General features: G+C 37.0%; 1 protein-coding gene across 11 annotated transcripts in view; it reads right to left on the bottom strand.

Annotated features, from left to right (window-relative positions):
• The window catches only part of esrrga (estrogen-related receptor gamma a), a 238,567-nt gene that overhangs the window by 89,751 nt on the left and 134,802 nt on the right, over window positions 1-14,014 (bottom strand). Inside the window, exon 1 of one of the 11 annotated variants that reach the window (XM_043695800.2) lies at window positions 7,405-7,585. The exons of the other annotated variants lie outside the window; for them this stretch is intronic. Within the exon in view, the coding sequence (XP_043551735.1) occupies window positions 7,405-7,460 (56 nt within the window). The 5' untranslated portion in view covers window positions 7,461-7,585. Of the gene's footprint in view, window positions 1-7,404; window positions 7,586-14,014 lie in introns of those variants that run through there. 11 annotated transcript variants of the gene reach the window in all.

Below are 14,014 nucleotides of genomic sequence, written 5' to 3'. Positions count from 1 at the left end.
TATTAAAAAGTAAAATCAGAAATGATGGCTGTACAAAATAAAAATGGAATATGCTGCAGATTGACACAGTATTGCCAATACTGACAAAGATGAGATAACTTCTTTGCAGAAATGTGGATCTATGTTTTCTCCTTCAGGTACTGATGCCCTACTATGTAGTTCAAGCATTTTCAATATCTGTCCACTGGCTAAAATATATACTGCACTCCTAAGACACATTGTGCAGCGGCAATAGATTAAGACAGCTATACTGCAAATTGCTCTCGAGTGACGCTTGAACCAATCATTAACATGAACCATTGTTTTTAATTTGATCAGCTCACACACAGAACTGCTTAACAAGCAATACTCCACATTCCAAACCCAAACATGAATATTCAAAACTTGTTCAGAAGTTTAGTGATTTCTGGTTAGGTAATCTGCATACATCATTATGCAGCACATCCAATTTTCAACTAACCCTTTGATTATTTCTGAAGCTACCTGCTCCAGTTGTCTGAAAGGTTAGCAAGGTTCTGCCCTCTGCCAGAGCAGCAGCTGTGACCGTACAATTGGTTGCAGGATCCCACGGCTAAATAGGTAAATGCTAACACTTGTCAATGAGAGGACACAATTCTGCATGCAATTCAGTTACTCATTCCATAAACATATATATGGGTTAGATTTGGTTTCATTATAATGTCTTATGCAGTAGAATAACACTCCAGCACTCACTGTCCAAGGGTCACACTTGAAAAACAACCATTTGAACAAGGTTCTGAAGATTCATTGCTCCCATGGAAGTATAGCCAACAAAATATCTGTCCTGCAGCGAGGGGGAGGGAAACAAGTGGGAAATAATGAAAGAATAAGACACTGCACAAACCAGCAGGAGACACAGAAACTTACCAGAGGTGCATCCATGGAACAGCCTCAGGCCCCCACCCAGAGTCCAACCCAGTTTCAACTTGGGTATCATTCAAATTTTTATCAACAAGCTGGGGGTAATACCACTTAAGTCACAATAGCATAAAAATGATCTAGCAGCCTCTAGTGGCTAAACAATATTAGCACTGCAGCACAAATATATTTCCATTTGGTCCATCACCCAGAAATTATACACTCATTAGCCCCCACCCACCACCGTGCCCCCCCTCCCCCCAAAAAATTGATTTAGAAAAACATTGTTAGAGTGTCAAACTTCATATTAAAATTGGTTATGTGCAAACTAATTGAATCATTTTACATCTTCCGATGCAGCTGCTTGAAAGAAGCCATAGGTTTCTCAAATATGCAAATTGGAATCCTACAATCAGAATTAAAGTATGGACGTTGGAAGCTGCCAAGCAAGTTTTACTCTCTACTTTTGATTATCCAGGAGAAGCCTAAACTCTGTGCATGTATTTGGTGCAAGTCAATTTGCTTGGTCATACTCTCAGTAGATTCTAGATCCAATAGAGGCAAGTTTCAGATCTCAATGAGTTAGAATTTGTGGATTTGGAAGTATTGCAGTTAATATTACTGTGAATTCATCATATATTAAAATCCATATCTGCTTGACCAAAGTTAAATTTCCTGAAAAAAGTGATTTTACATGATATTGCTGTTCTGAGAATAAAAACTCTCTTGTCATGATTCAAAACCAAAGTTAAATCAAGAAAAGTAATTTTAACTTTACTCTGTCTCTACAAAATAAAAAATGTATTGAAAAGTTTTTCTTGTTATAATGTTCAACCAATGCACATTTTGCTGTCAGGCAGTAGCTCATGTCCTAACTGGTGAATTGAGGAATTTATTGTACTTAATTCAATGAACTGTTAAACATATAGAGTCATTCTAATCAGAAGGAATACAATTGATTCCTGACATTTAAAATGAACCTTTGCAGCACTAACAAAAGTTCAAGTGTTGCAAACACCTACCAATGTGCAACATAAACTTATGGACAGATGTTGTTGTCTTTAAACTCCTTGTTTGATTCATTTCACCTTTTTGGTGCAGTATTTTCTACTTGTTTCATTTCCATTACAAATCCCCTATCAGATTTGCAAAGAGTGCTCAGTAAGTAAATTGGTGACAGGGAACAATAAAATGTGCAGACCTGACACTCTGAAGAGTTTTGAACAAATTTGCTAACAATTAGTGTTCCTTTAACAGGCTGCTGTGCTGGAAATAAATCACATCCTTTTAATTTCCTCTTCCCTACAAAACAAAAACAAAATACCATCCAGAACTGTGACTCAATACAGGCAAAAAGATGCCCTGTAAGGATCCAGGTGAAGATAATTTGGTTGTAATCTCCTCAGTGATCTATATACTGTATCTAAATCTATATGCAAATAGAAGCTTTCAAGCATTTAACGCAATCCCCAGCATCTAGGGTGAGAGCTTTCAGTTTACATTGGCTGCTTAAATAATTTACTCTGCTTGCTTGCCTACTGGCACTGAAGTTGCTCCGGTAAAACCCACAAAGCACACTCTGAATAACCAGATGGACTAACTATGCAGCAGGTGGGACAGATGGCACATAGCCCTGTCTGACGCTGGTCGCTTCAGCGCGAACTAGCTTCCTTCCAGGTATATTAGCGTCAATCCAGCACTGTCAGAATTATGCTGCTTTTTTTGGACACTGCTATTTCATGTTGGAGACTGTGCATTGACCAAAGATCTCTGTCACTGTCCTGTTTGGTTCAGCACGGCTTAAAAATTGCTGCAAGATTAATAATTCTACTTTCTTTGGAAATGAAGTAACAGCTAACCTTAATATATATGTTCTAAGTATAAACAATCCAGTGAAATTATTTAAGATATGTATCAGAAAAACTGGAGAACATGCATGAGGCAGTCGATTGGGCACCTATCAATACATGTCTTTCATGAATTTTAGGTTATCTTTTTTATGCCCAAAATGACAAAGACTATTTGTCCATTATATGTCCTTAAATTTTTTAACCTGTCAAGATATAAATCACCTATATATTGCAATTATTCATTTTCTTTTATCAAAGAAGGGTTTGTGGGGATATGGGCCAAGTGCTGGCAAATGGGACTAGATTAATTTAGAATATCTGGTTGGCATGAACGAGTTGGACCAAAGGATCTGTTTCCATGCTGTACATCTCTGTGACTATGACTCTAAGTGTCTCATAGCATGCTCTGCATCACATTCCTAATTTTAAAAATATTTTCTTTACGTTTTCCTCAGGTCTGTACTATCTCTTTCATTAAATCTCTGCTTTATACTACTGGTCTAAACCGATGGCTGCAAAGTATAAAGTTGAGTTGGCAAAAGTCATATTGCAGGATATAAATTACTTTGTCCATACTATTACAAATTCCTGCTCCCTGTTGTGTGTTTTAACATTCATGGCGAGTGAGTTGGAGCATCGATCTTCTCATCAGATTAAAAATACCCAATGTAAAATTTAGAAGATAATTAGATCTTTCAACAGATCAACCCAGACTCACAACAATTTGGGGTGATATTGCACCCTATTCCCAGCCCAAGATTCATTTGACAGGTATTACAGTTGGGTTTGTAATTGACTCAAGTTATTCTGTACCTTTCCAGCTGACATGCAATGGAAACTGTTTCTCATCAAGGCCAGAGTGTAAAAGTATTTGCAATCCAAATCAAATAAGAGCTTGGAGCAGAACACTTTGCAAAAACAAACCAACAAAACCTTTTCGAATTCCAGTCTATATTAATTTGATAATCTAATTTTTCTTTTGTCGAAAGCTTTAATAATTTGAATAAAAATTTTAAATGCATTAATTCCTTGGCCTTTTTTTAAATTGGTAGGGAGGGGACCTTCCTAAGGCACCCTGCACTTTGTTTAGGAAACAAACCAAGCCCAGCGGAAGAACGCTTCTCGCTTTGCTTTGGTCTGTTTGGGTTGTCCACATCCTTCTGGCACAAGCCTGTTTTTGCATTGTACACACCAGCTGCTGACTAGATTTTGACCAAACTATTTTGTTTTAGGGAGTGACTCATATCATGCACACAAACAACCTGATTAGACCTAACTCAATCCGGAAGGAAAATAGGCAAAAGAAAGAAAAAAAAAGGCAATTGGGGTATGAACCGCTGTCTTCCATGAGAATGAAAGTTCCTATCTTTGGCCCCGAGTTGTTAAATTCTCACAAGCTATCAAAGCTAACTATTATCCATCTTTATCTAAGCTCTGTGTGATAAGTTTTGGTGGCATGCCACTGAAGATCAACATTATTCCGTCAAGACAAATTTGAGATACATACAAAATGCAAATCTGCAATTTATTATGCTGATTAAAAAGAATAAGGTGCTGCAATGGTTACTGCTCTTTCAAATGTGCTAACAAAATATAACTGTTTGAAGGTCTAATGTATTACATTGAAGATTATATTGTCCACCATAAAATTAAAATCTGGCTTCCTACCCACGCCTGAACTGAGGAATTAAAAAGTACTTGTCAAAAAGGTCCACAGATGAATTACAATATCCACAGGGACTATCCTGGAGTTCAGCAGCAGCAGTAAACTGAAGGATTATGGAATTAGTGCAACTTATAAGCTTTTCCACATAAAAATGGTTTAGAAACAAATCCCAATTTTTTATAAAACAGTCTTCAACTACCTGAAGTAATTTTGAAACTTTTTTTCAGTATATAAAAAACAAAACTTTGGAGCTTAGAAATGAATTCTTTTATATGCTTACTGGAACAAATTGAAAAAATAACCCTCTGAATTGCATGCTTGCCTAAAGCAGACTGAATGAAAATGAAATTGCTGTACTAAATCGACTTTGGGAAAAGGTAGTCATTTTACGCATGTCTCCTCAGTTGAATTATCCAACACTGTCACAAGGATAAAAAAAAAGTGAACACTGAGATGCCACAGCATGGCTTACTGCTGTTTGAACTGAAATCCAAAGTATGAATCATTGAGTTTCACTGATGTAAAACTTGGTATTTTATTCACACTGGGTAACAAGCTGCCTCTAGAAATGATTGCCCATACCTATTCAAAATGTATCAACATTTCAAAGCTCTCATCATTTTACAAAGTAGCTGAACAGGACAATTTATACATTCTATATTGTCTGGGTTACCAGATGTCCAATCATGATATAATAGTGTCACAAACTGAATATAACCAAATTAATAAATGCAGTCTTTGCCCAGTAAAATTGTAAAGGCTTGTTTGACTTGTGTCATTAACATAAAATATATATCAAGTTGACATTTATTTTCTGAATTCCTGAATTTTGTGTTTGAATTTTGTACAAAATTATTTGTAAAAAAATCAACGTAATGTACAAGTTAGACTAACTATAATGTATGAATGAGTAGCTCAAAACAACACTTGGATCTTTAGCAGTGCTAATGTATAAAGGCACTGTTTGAATTATCTGCATGAGAATTCAGACTGGACAAATGGACAACACTGGCATTGAGCTTCAAGTGAAGCTGGACATATAGTTGTTCTGAAATGTCTTATCTGTGTAACCTGCTGGGATTAGTTTAACACAGTAAAGCCAATTATAGCACTTGCCAGTACGCCAGCTATCTCCAACCTCCTCCCTCCCCCCATATACACACTTTTATGTCTGCAAACTGTCCTTAAGTGTGGAGTGAGCCTTTCCTCTTGTTTTCCAGAAAGAATAATAGTACAAATTAAGCCAAGTGTACGCTCTGATTCAGCAGCATGTTGAAGTAGGCAAAGACCCATTCCATTTGTGGAGCTGTGGCCACATGATTGATTGGACAGGTGTCATTCATACTAATGTTAAAACCTGACAGTGCTGATCTGTAAGGCTCTACTGACTAATACAATCTGAAGCCAATTACATCGCTCCATATGGGTACAGTAAAGAGGCCACCGCAACAAAGAGTTGCACCCTTCTCCTGCCACAACAGCTTATGCGGTCATTTAAGGAAAGGCCATTTTGTCACAAAAGAGCTAAATCTGCCTCACTGCATCACCCTTTAACATGTCTTATATCAATTTACATTTTGCTTATACTTGAGGTGACACTTGATAATGGCTGAACAGGTATTTCAATATAAACATAGAAGGGAGAGAAAGAACCATCAGGAATCAACTTTCTTTTTGCGTCACTTAAAGTCCAGGGAGGGAGAAGCAAAGGAAGAGGCAATAACTGAGCATCAAACCAGTGAGATTGTTCATGTCGGAGCTACATTATCAAACACACGTGAAGTATGATTGGGGACACAGGGGGTAAATATTTCACTGCCAGACAGTATTGAAAGCTGCAATTCATTTCTCTCTCGGTTTAGGACAATGACAATTTAATACAAGGCAAGTGAATGTAAAAGAGATAATATTGCACAAACTGCTTCACTGTAATCGGCTATTTCCTCTGGAGAGCTTAACCACTGTGACACAGAGACACATTGAGCAGATCAAAAATATATTGTTTTTCTCAGACTTTGCAATTAAAATATTATAGCTAGCCTTCTGCAGCTCTATAACGTTTACTGAATATAAAAACCTGTTAAAAATAGCTTTGGTAGGAAATGAAATCAGGAGTTGTAAAGGTTTTATTTTTACTGCAGGTTAATTACTGTAGCATAGGAGGCTCTGACAACAAAAGAGTGCAGAAAAATATATTTAAATGAATACTCTAAATAGCCGTATTCCCTGCAAATGCAAGGTTGTTACAATGTACGTCCTGCATCTTTGGAACATCTGACCTCTTGCAATATTTAAAGCTCTGTGCAAATATGCAAAATCATGCTGTTACAGCAGGAAAAAAACTCCGATATTTTGAGATGTGTAGGTATTTTCATACAGGTTTGTGACGTTCGTCTTATACCGAGCCTGTTGCTGACTTGAACAGGGGCGATCATTTAAAGAGATGAATGATACAATGAAAAGTGAAAGAACTTGAGACAAGTTGTCAGCTAACTGATATCAAGGAACAGCTTATTTCCCCCGTCCCTTTATTTTGCTGCAAGCTGCCACAGTTAAAAATCCTTTCTTAGATTCAAAAACAAAGACCATGTGTGAGACTTTCATTACACTAAACAGATCATATTTTTTAAAAATCATACAAATTAGCTTTTAGAGCAAAAAAGAAGCGTTTTTAAATATCCTTGCGTCCTTAAAAATAAGCATTCAAAATTTCTGTATAATAGATACAGAAACTACATATAGCATTTGACAATGCAGTCCTCGCCCATTCCTTTGGCTTTCTCACATCTTTGGCTAAATTACAAATAGCAGCACAATATGCAGTAACAGTAGACTGCTTCTGGGAATCTGGAGATAATTCAGAGAACATCCGTTGCACAGAGAGAGTGGGACATAATCCTGGCACAAAACATGCAAGCAAGCAGCACAGACACACAGGGACATACACATATACAGCAAACCCCTATAGCACTGCAAAGAACCCAGAATGGAAAAAAAAAAGGTACCTACTCTTCGTCGTAGTGAAGAGAAAAAGATTCAGGGAGACAAAGTTCTACCAAATCCATGTGCGCTCAGCACCATTATTCGAGCCTACACTCCTGGCAATAAATCAAAGTTCCCTGACAGAGTGGCGCAATTAACACAAATGTTCTCTGGTGACAGCCTATAGGCAAAGCCAGCTGGGACCAGGCTCGCACTCTCCTAATCAAGGTCTTAAAGTCCCGATTGTAGCTTATTAATATGAAGCAGGTCTTTACATATGCAATCCCCGACCTCACCAGTCATCGCATTGGTGGGATTGCAGCCACTCAGAGTAAAGCACTGCAGACAGGACAATTCCGACACAAGCTTAGGGAAGCAATGCAGGTACAGTAGGCGGGAAGTCTGTAAACTGGGAGGAGGGAAGCAAAATTCCACAGCCTTATACAGTGTAGCATCTGAAGCACAATTTTCTATTAGTCTGAAAACAGTGTTCAAAAAAGCTTAAAGGGACAATATCCATTTGCTTCTTTGCGAAGTTACAGTAAGCATAACTATGTTAACAGAATGCATTTTACGACAAATCTGTCACAATTATTTTATCTGTAATATTATCAATACAATTTTGTACAGTAGAAAAAATTCTCTTGATGTATATTTACAGAATGTATTACAGTAAGTCATTTTAGCATCTTTTCATGTAAAATACACAAAGGGGTGTTTTCCTCTATTTAAAGCTGAACTGTCTTTCCCAAAAGTCATATCTGTATAGCTTTGCTCAAAGCAGTTTATAGGCAAGCACAGTGCTCTATTTTTCTTAAATGATTAAAATCTATATCAAAATGCACTATAATCTGAAAGCTGCTCTTAAAGGGCTCTCTTGTCATTTTTACCTTCTCAAAATTTATACACCTATATTGTCTTATAGTTTTATATACTAACCAGCTACATTAAGTACATATTTTCAATTTCCCAATGTGGCTTTTTTTTCTTTCTCACAAAATCAGAAGAAGAAAGCTGAGGTATCACATTTGCACCTTCCTGTCCAAACTTGGAAAGTAAAGATTCACTAGAAGTATGATGGTAAATACTTCCCCTGTGCAAACACCAATGTCTTTTACTGTGTTGACATGAATTGCTTGCTACAGAGCAATACAACAATGTGGCTTGAAGCAATAGTACAAAGGCTAACCGGCGTCAAACCCATTGCAAGAACTGTTCTGAAATACAACTCCTCCAATCATGGTCTCCTTCAAGAGCTGCGAGCTCCAACAGCTGGCTGTCTCCCTGCATTCCGTTAACCCAATGTAAACCCTTTTTACTGTCCAAAAGCAAAGCTGCCTCAGAATTGCTTCTGATGTTAAATTAACCATTCTGCAAGTGCAATAGTGCTGGCAGTTGCTTTTTTGCAAGTGTTTCCTAAAGATTTCCAATCCAAGTTAAAAATATTTAACAAACAAGAATTCTGTCCAAATACAGTATAGATAATGACCAGATTCAGTTTAGTTTGCAGATTTCATCAATATACTATTTCATTGTATCTATACTGTAGAAATGAATTGTCCAAATCCATTTGCCATTCATCAAAGACCAAGTGCTTGCTCCCTAGTAATTGTTGTTACGATTCACAGATTTGTCTAACAAAATAGAAAATGTATTTGGAAACTAAACTTCTGCACTTCTTATGTTTCTAGTTTTCATGTTTTTTATCTTCCAATTTAAATTCAACTTATCCAAAATTCAAATCAAACACTGATTTAATGTCATTACTCACATACAAAAAGAATGCCATTTGAAAACGGCATTAACTGGTCAATTTGGAAGTTTCTGGCATTGTAGGCAATACAATAGTCCTTTCCCCAGATTTTCACAGCCAAGATACATAAACTCTCCTCACACTACACTTACAGTTAGTTCTTCAGGGAAAACACCACATGATTGCACCAGCTCCTTTGACTTTCAAACCACCCAAGCGAATATTTTAAACAGAAATGAGATGTTTGTTTTAGTTCCAACATATCTCTTTATAAAAAAACTTGTATGCAAACAATGACAAAACATCTTTTTTTATCCTTTCTGATTATGAACAGGAGGAGCAACCATGCACCTAGTTCCATCAATCGCACATGACCAGCCCTTGATATTGCTATATGCTATACTGACAGTACATACCGACAATCTACTTCATCTCTGATGTGCTGCTTAGAAGAAATGTTATCATGTGCAATGGCCTGGATCATGTGGTATTGACCACCCCGACACATTTCATATTTATTTGTGTCAGATTCAGCTTTTTGGTGTAACTGTGTCAACTGGCCACATCGTGTACCAACAGAACCTGCAGAATCTGCTTCGGCATAGACCCAGCCACTTTGCACTTGTCAACGTGAGAATTCTGCATCCTTTCTGAACACAAACTTTACATTAACCCAATGTTTGGCAATAAGCGCAGAGGAAAGCATAAGCAATCTGCTGTGTATTCGTATACAGAATACATTTCTTCATAAGGCCAGTGTAAACATGTCATTGTTCAATAGTGTGACATGGAAGTAGTCTCATGACCACACAATGTCTACCATGTAAAAATGCTGCATTTCATGGAGGTGGAGCTCACAAAGAGTTTTAGCAATGTCTGCACTTACTGAAACAGGGCACCCTAAAAATGTAGTATTGAACCATGCTACATATCTTTCTGACACGCTGATGAAAGTATTAACAGAAAATTTCCACCCTCCCAAACAAAATGACATTTCCATAAGTAAATTGGTGGCATTGGCTAGTATATTTGTGCCAATTATTATCAGTATCTCAGAACTGTCCAACTATTACATCCAACCAGGCAGAACACTCATTAATTGTGGGAAGTACATCACAAATTGTATAAAAATGGTATCACATTCACGAAAGCAGAATATTAATTTCTAAATTAATTCAGATTAATATCAACTGCTTCACTAATGACCAATGCACCCCTCAGCACAACTATGTTAACCCATAAAATACTGGTGCCCTTTTAAAATATTAACTTTGTGCAATACTCTTTATGCACTAATGATCTGTAAATTCAAGAATATAGAATGAAAAATGCAATAATTACCCAATTAAAAAATTTTGCTCAAATGGATGTAAGTGTTGTGCTTTGCATTGCCATGCTGTAAGGGTCACAGGTGTCTTCTTATGTGTACCACAAATGCAAAATATTCAATACAATCTTGAAAAGTAATGTTTTAACAAACTAATATTGTAAAATAGAATATGTAACCAAGTAGCAGTGAAGCAATAAGGACCTTCAAATACCGATTAATGTTTAGTGAAGCCTTTAATAAGTCAAATTTTTATTACTGAAAAACTGACAAGGAAAATATCAGCTGTTCTGCTTGTGAATGCCCGAAATAATCCAAATTCATTCCTTTTAGATCTGTTTTTAATAAATCCTTGAAAGTATGTAAAAAGATGAAGATCATAAAAACAAATTATGCAGATCAACATGAATCAAATAATTGATAAGAATGGGGGTACCTTTAGCTGCCAGGTGATAAAGTGAGTGTTCCCATGTATTTGCATCATTTTGTGGCTCACCTTTTGTCTTTATGCACATTTAACAATGTTAGACATTTTATTTTGAACAGTTTCTTACTGCCATCATTGTCAGCAGAAGTTTTAAGTATTTGGGGGTGGGAAACCACATCAAAACACAAACTATATTGACCTGATTCTAAAATCATGCTTTTCATAAGTGCTTGCTGAATGTTTTGTAATCACTGGATTGAAGGAATGTTTCTACTGATTACAGAATGTACCCAAAACATTCTTCAGATGGACTTTTGCATCACCTGCAATTTTACATTTACATCACCTTGCAATCCCAAAATCTTAATCAGAATGTTTAACAAACTTTTGTATTTAAAGCACCTGTGATTTAATAAGTTATAAATCTTTTTAATAATCGCTTTCAAGTAATTCTCATTTAATTATCCCAGGTTTCCTACAATAAACAGCCAGGCCATTTATTTTGACCAAGATGATTCTGGATTTAGTTTTATTTCACATCAGCAGTAGCAGAAGACATTTCAGGAATGTTGTATTATTTAACTGTGATCAGTAGCTTGAACACCGGTTGCTAAAATATCCAGCTATTCCATTTTTGACAATAGAGGGCAGTGATGACTCTATGCTTCCTTCCAGAAAGCACAATGAATATCTACATTGCTGTTAATCTGCAAGTACAGACTTTGCCAACATACATTTACCTTAAGAAATCAGAGGAAATAAAAGAAAGGCCACATTCAGTTCCAGAGTTTACTCTCAAAATGCACATTGTGGCCCAATTCATGAGAACAACTGATAAAATAATCTCCATGTGATCAGACAATGCAATTGTCACATTGAAAAAAGGTAGCAGGTCTCAGGCACCCTACCATTTTGATATGTTAATAGATCTTCTTGGCTTGTGAGGGTCTGCTTTTATTGCTATTAAAACTTCAACAATAAATCAAGTGATGAGTACATTCAGGAAAATAGATTCTAAATGTTCACCCCATTTAAACCCAATGATAGTACTCGTACAGTGGAAAAATAATTTACATAAGAAAGCATTCTTTACTTTGGATCTGTTTAATACTAGGATTGTTTAATGTCCCACATGGAAGGGAAGAGATTCTAGGAAGTTACTTGATATAAGCAAGTCAGTTTTGTCATTTTTATAAAAATATAACTTTTCAAACTAAACACAGTATTTCCAGGGCTCCAGTTCCAACATTGTATATGTACCATATTGGTATACATAATATCAACTTTAGCCTTTTTAAACTACCAAAGTGAATTGGGGCTTTCCATTTCATATCAGCTAATCATAAGCCATAGCTCTTTAGCCACTACAATATATTTAATCCTGCGCTTCATACGCACTCCAAATAATGCATAGCATCCGGGTAATTAAAAATGTCAATTAATTAGGAATCAAGCAGGGCCCCACCACCTTCTCTCCCAGGCCACATTTCGAAGATTACTTTATTCGTGTGTCCTTGACGTAACAGTTGCAGCAACTGAAGCTTTTGAAAGAGACATTACTTCTGACACATGGTGGAAATATATTGAAAATTATAAGTGAAAGTAGTAGTTATGGTTTATAGGGCACAGTCAAGTCTTTACCCTTCCTGATGTCCCCACCAATACTTTTCCACAAGGCTTAATCTCACCACTAACCCTACTTAAATATGCAAATTAAGAGTTCTTGCATGTTATTTCACGACTTGCGTTTATTTAATATTCATGTAACCATTGCCTAAATGGCATAATGCAAACTTCAAACACAGAAAGTCATGATTTCAAGTTACGATCTTTAAGACCACACCCAGAATGATTGCGGTGGATTCATACCTAACCAATGTCTGCAGTGTTTACATCCTACAATCCTGAATTCTTGAAAGTTCAGCAAGGATAGCACTGAGTGTATGAAAACCACTACTATGATATTTCTCGTATTAACTATAAATGTATTCATAGTGAACCCCAATCTGATTTGAAACCCATATTTGCATTTTTGTCCTACCCAAGCTTTACCAGCGTAAGTCAGGCACAAAGTACTTATACTCACATAAACAACAATCCTGAGGTTACAGGATTTGCAATTCCAAAGTTAATTACAGAATATCAGGCAGAGAAGGATCAAACTGGTGGATTTTGTTTTCCCCAGATAATCCAGAGAACTAAGGAGATGGACAATAAATGCTAGCCTTGCCAGCAATGTCCACACCTGTGTATGAATTTTTTTTAAATTCTTTAATGAAAACTTTAATGTATTCAAACTAAAAATAATACTTGAAGTATTTTATCAGTTGCAGCTAAGTGTATTACTTTTTCTGGGAAGGATGGCATGGAAACAGACCCATCTGTCCAACCTGTCCATGCTGACCAGATAACACAAATTAATCAAGTCCCATTTGGCAGTACTTGGCCCATTTCCCTCTGATCCTCCTATTCATAGATCCATCCAGATCCCTTTTAAATGTTGTAATTATACCAGCCTCCACCACTTCCTCTGGCAACTGATTCCATACACCACCCTATGCATGAAAAAGTTGCCCCTTAGGTTTGTTTTAAATCTTTTCCTCTCACCTTAAACCTGTGCCCTATACTTTGAACTCCCCCATCCCTATGAAAGACCTTGTCTATTTACCTTATCAATATTCCTTATGACAAACCTCTACAAGGTCACCCCTCAGCCTCCAATGTTCCAGGGAAAATAGCCCCAGCCTATTCAACCTCTCCCTATAGCTCAAACTCTCCCAACCCTGGCAACATCCTTGTAAATCTTTTCTGAACCCTTTCAAGTTTTATAACGTCCTTCCTTTAGCAAGGAGACCAGAATTGCACACTGTATTCCAATAATGGCCTAACCAATGTCTGTACAGCTGCAGCATCCCCACCTCTCCACCCCCCCCCTCCCAAGGTGCCCCCCCCCCCCCTCTCACTAACCACACCCCCATCAGTGGCCAGTGAAGGCAAGCATGCCAAATGACTTCTTCACTATCTTGTCTACCTGGGATTCCACTTTCAAGGAACAATGAACCTGCATTCCATGGTCTCTATGCTCAGCACCAGTCCTCAGGACCTTCCTAGTAAGTGTATAAGTCTGGAG

This window comes from Chiloscyllium plagiosum, unplaced genomic scaffold, assembly GCF_037043375.1.
Source record: "Chiloscyllium plagiosum isolate Xiang-an unplaced genomic scaffold, Cpla_swu_hap1 HiC_scaffold_10, whole genome shotgun sequence".
Classification (NCBI taxonomy): domain Eukaryota; kingdom Metazoa; phylum Chordata; class Chondrichthyes; order Orectolobiformes; family Hemiscylliidae; genus Chiloscyllium; species Chiloscyllium plagiosum.
This window is presented reverse-complemented; position numbering and strand designations above follow the sequence as displayed.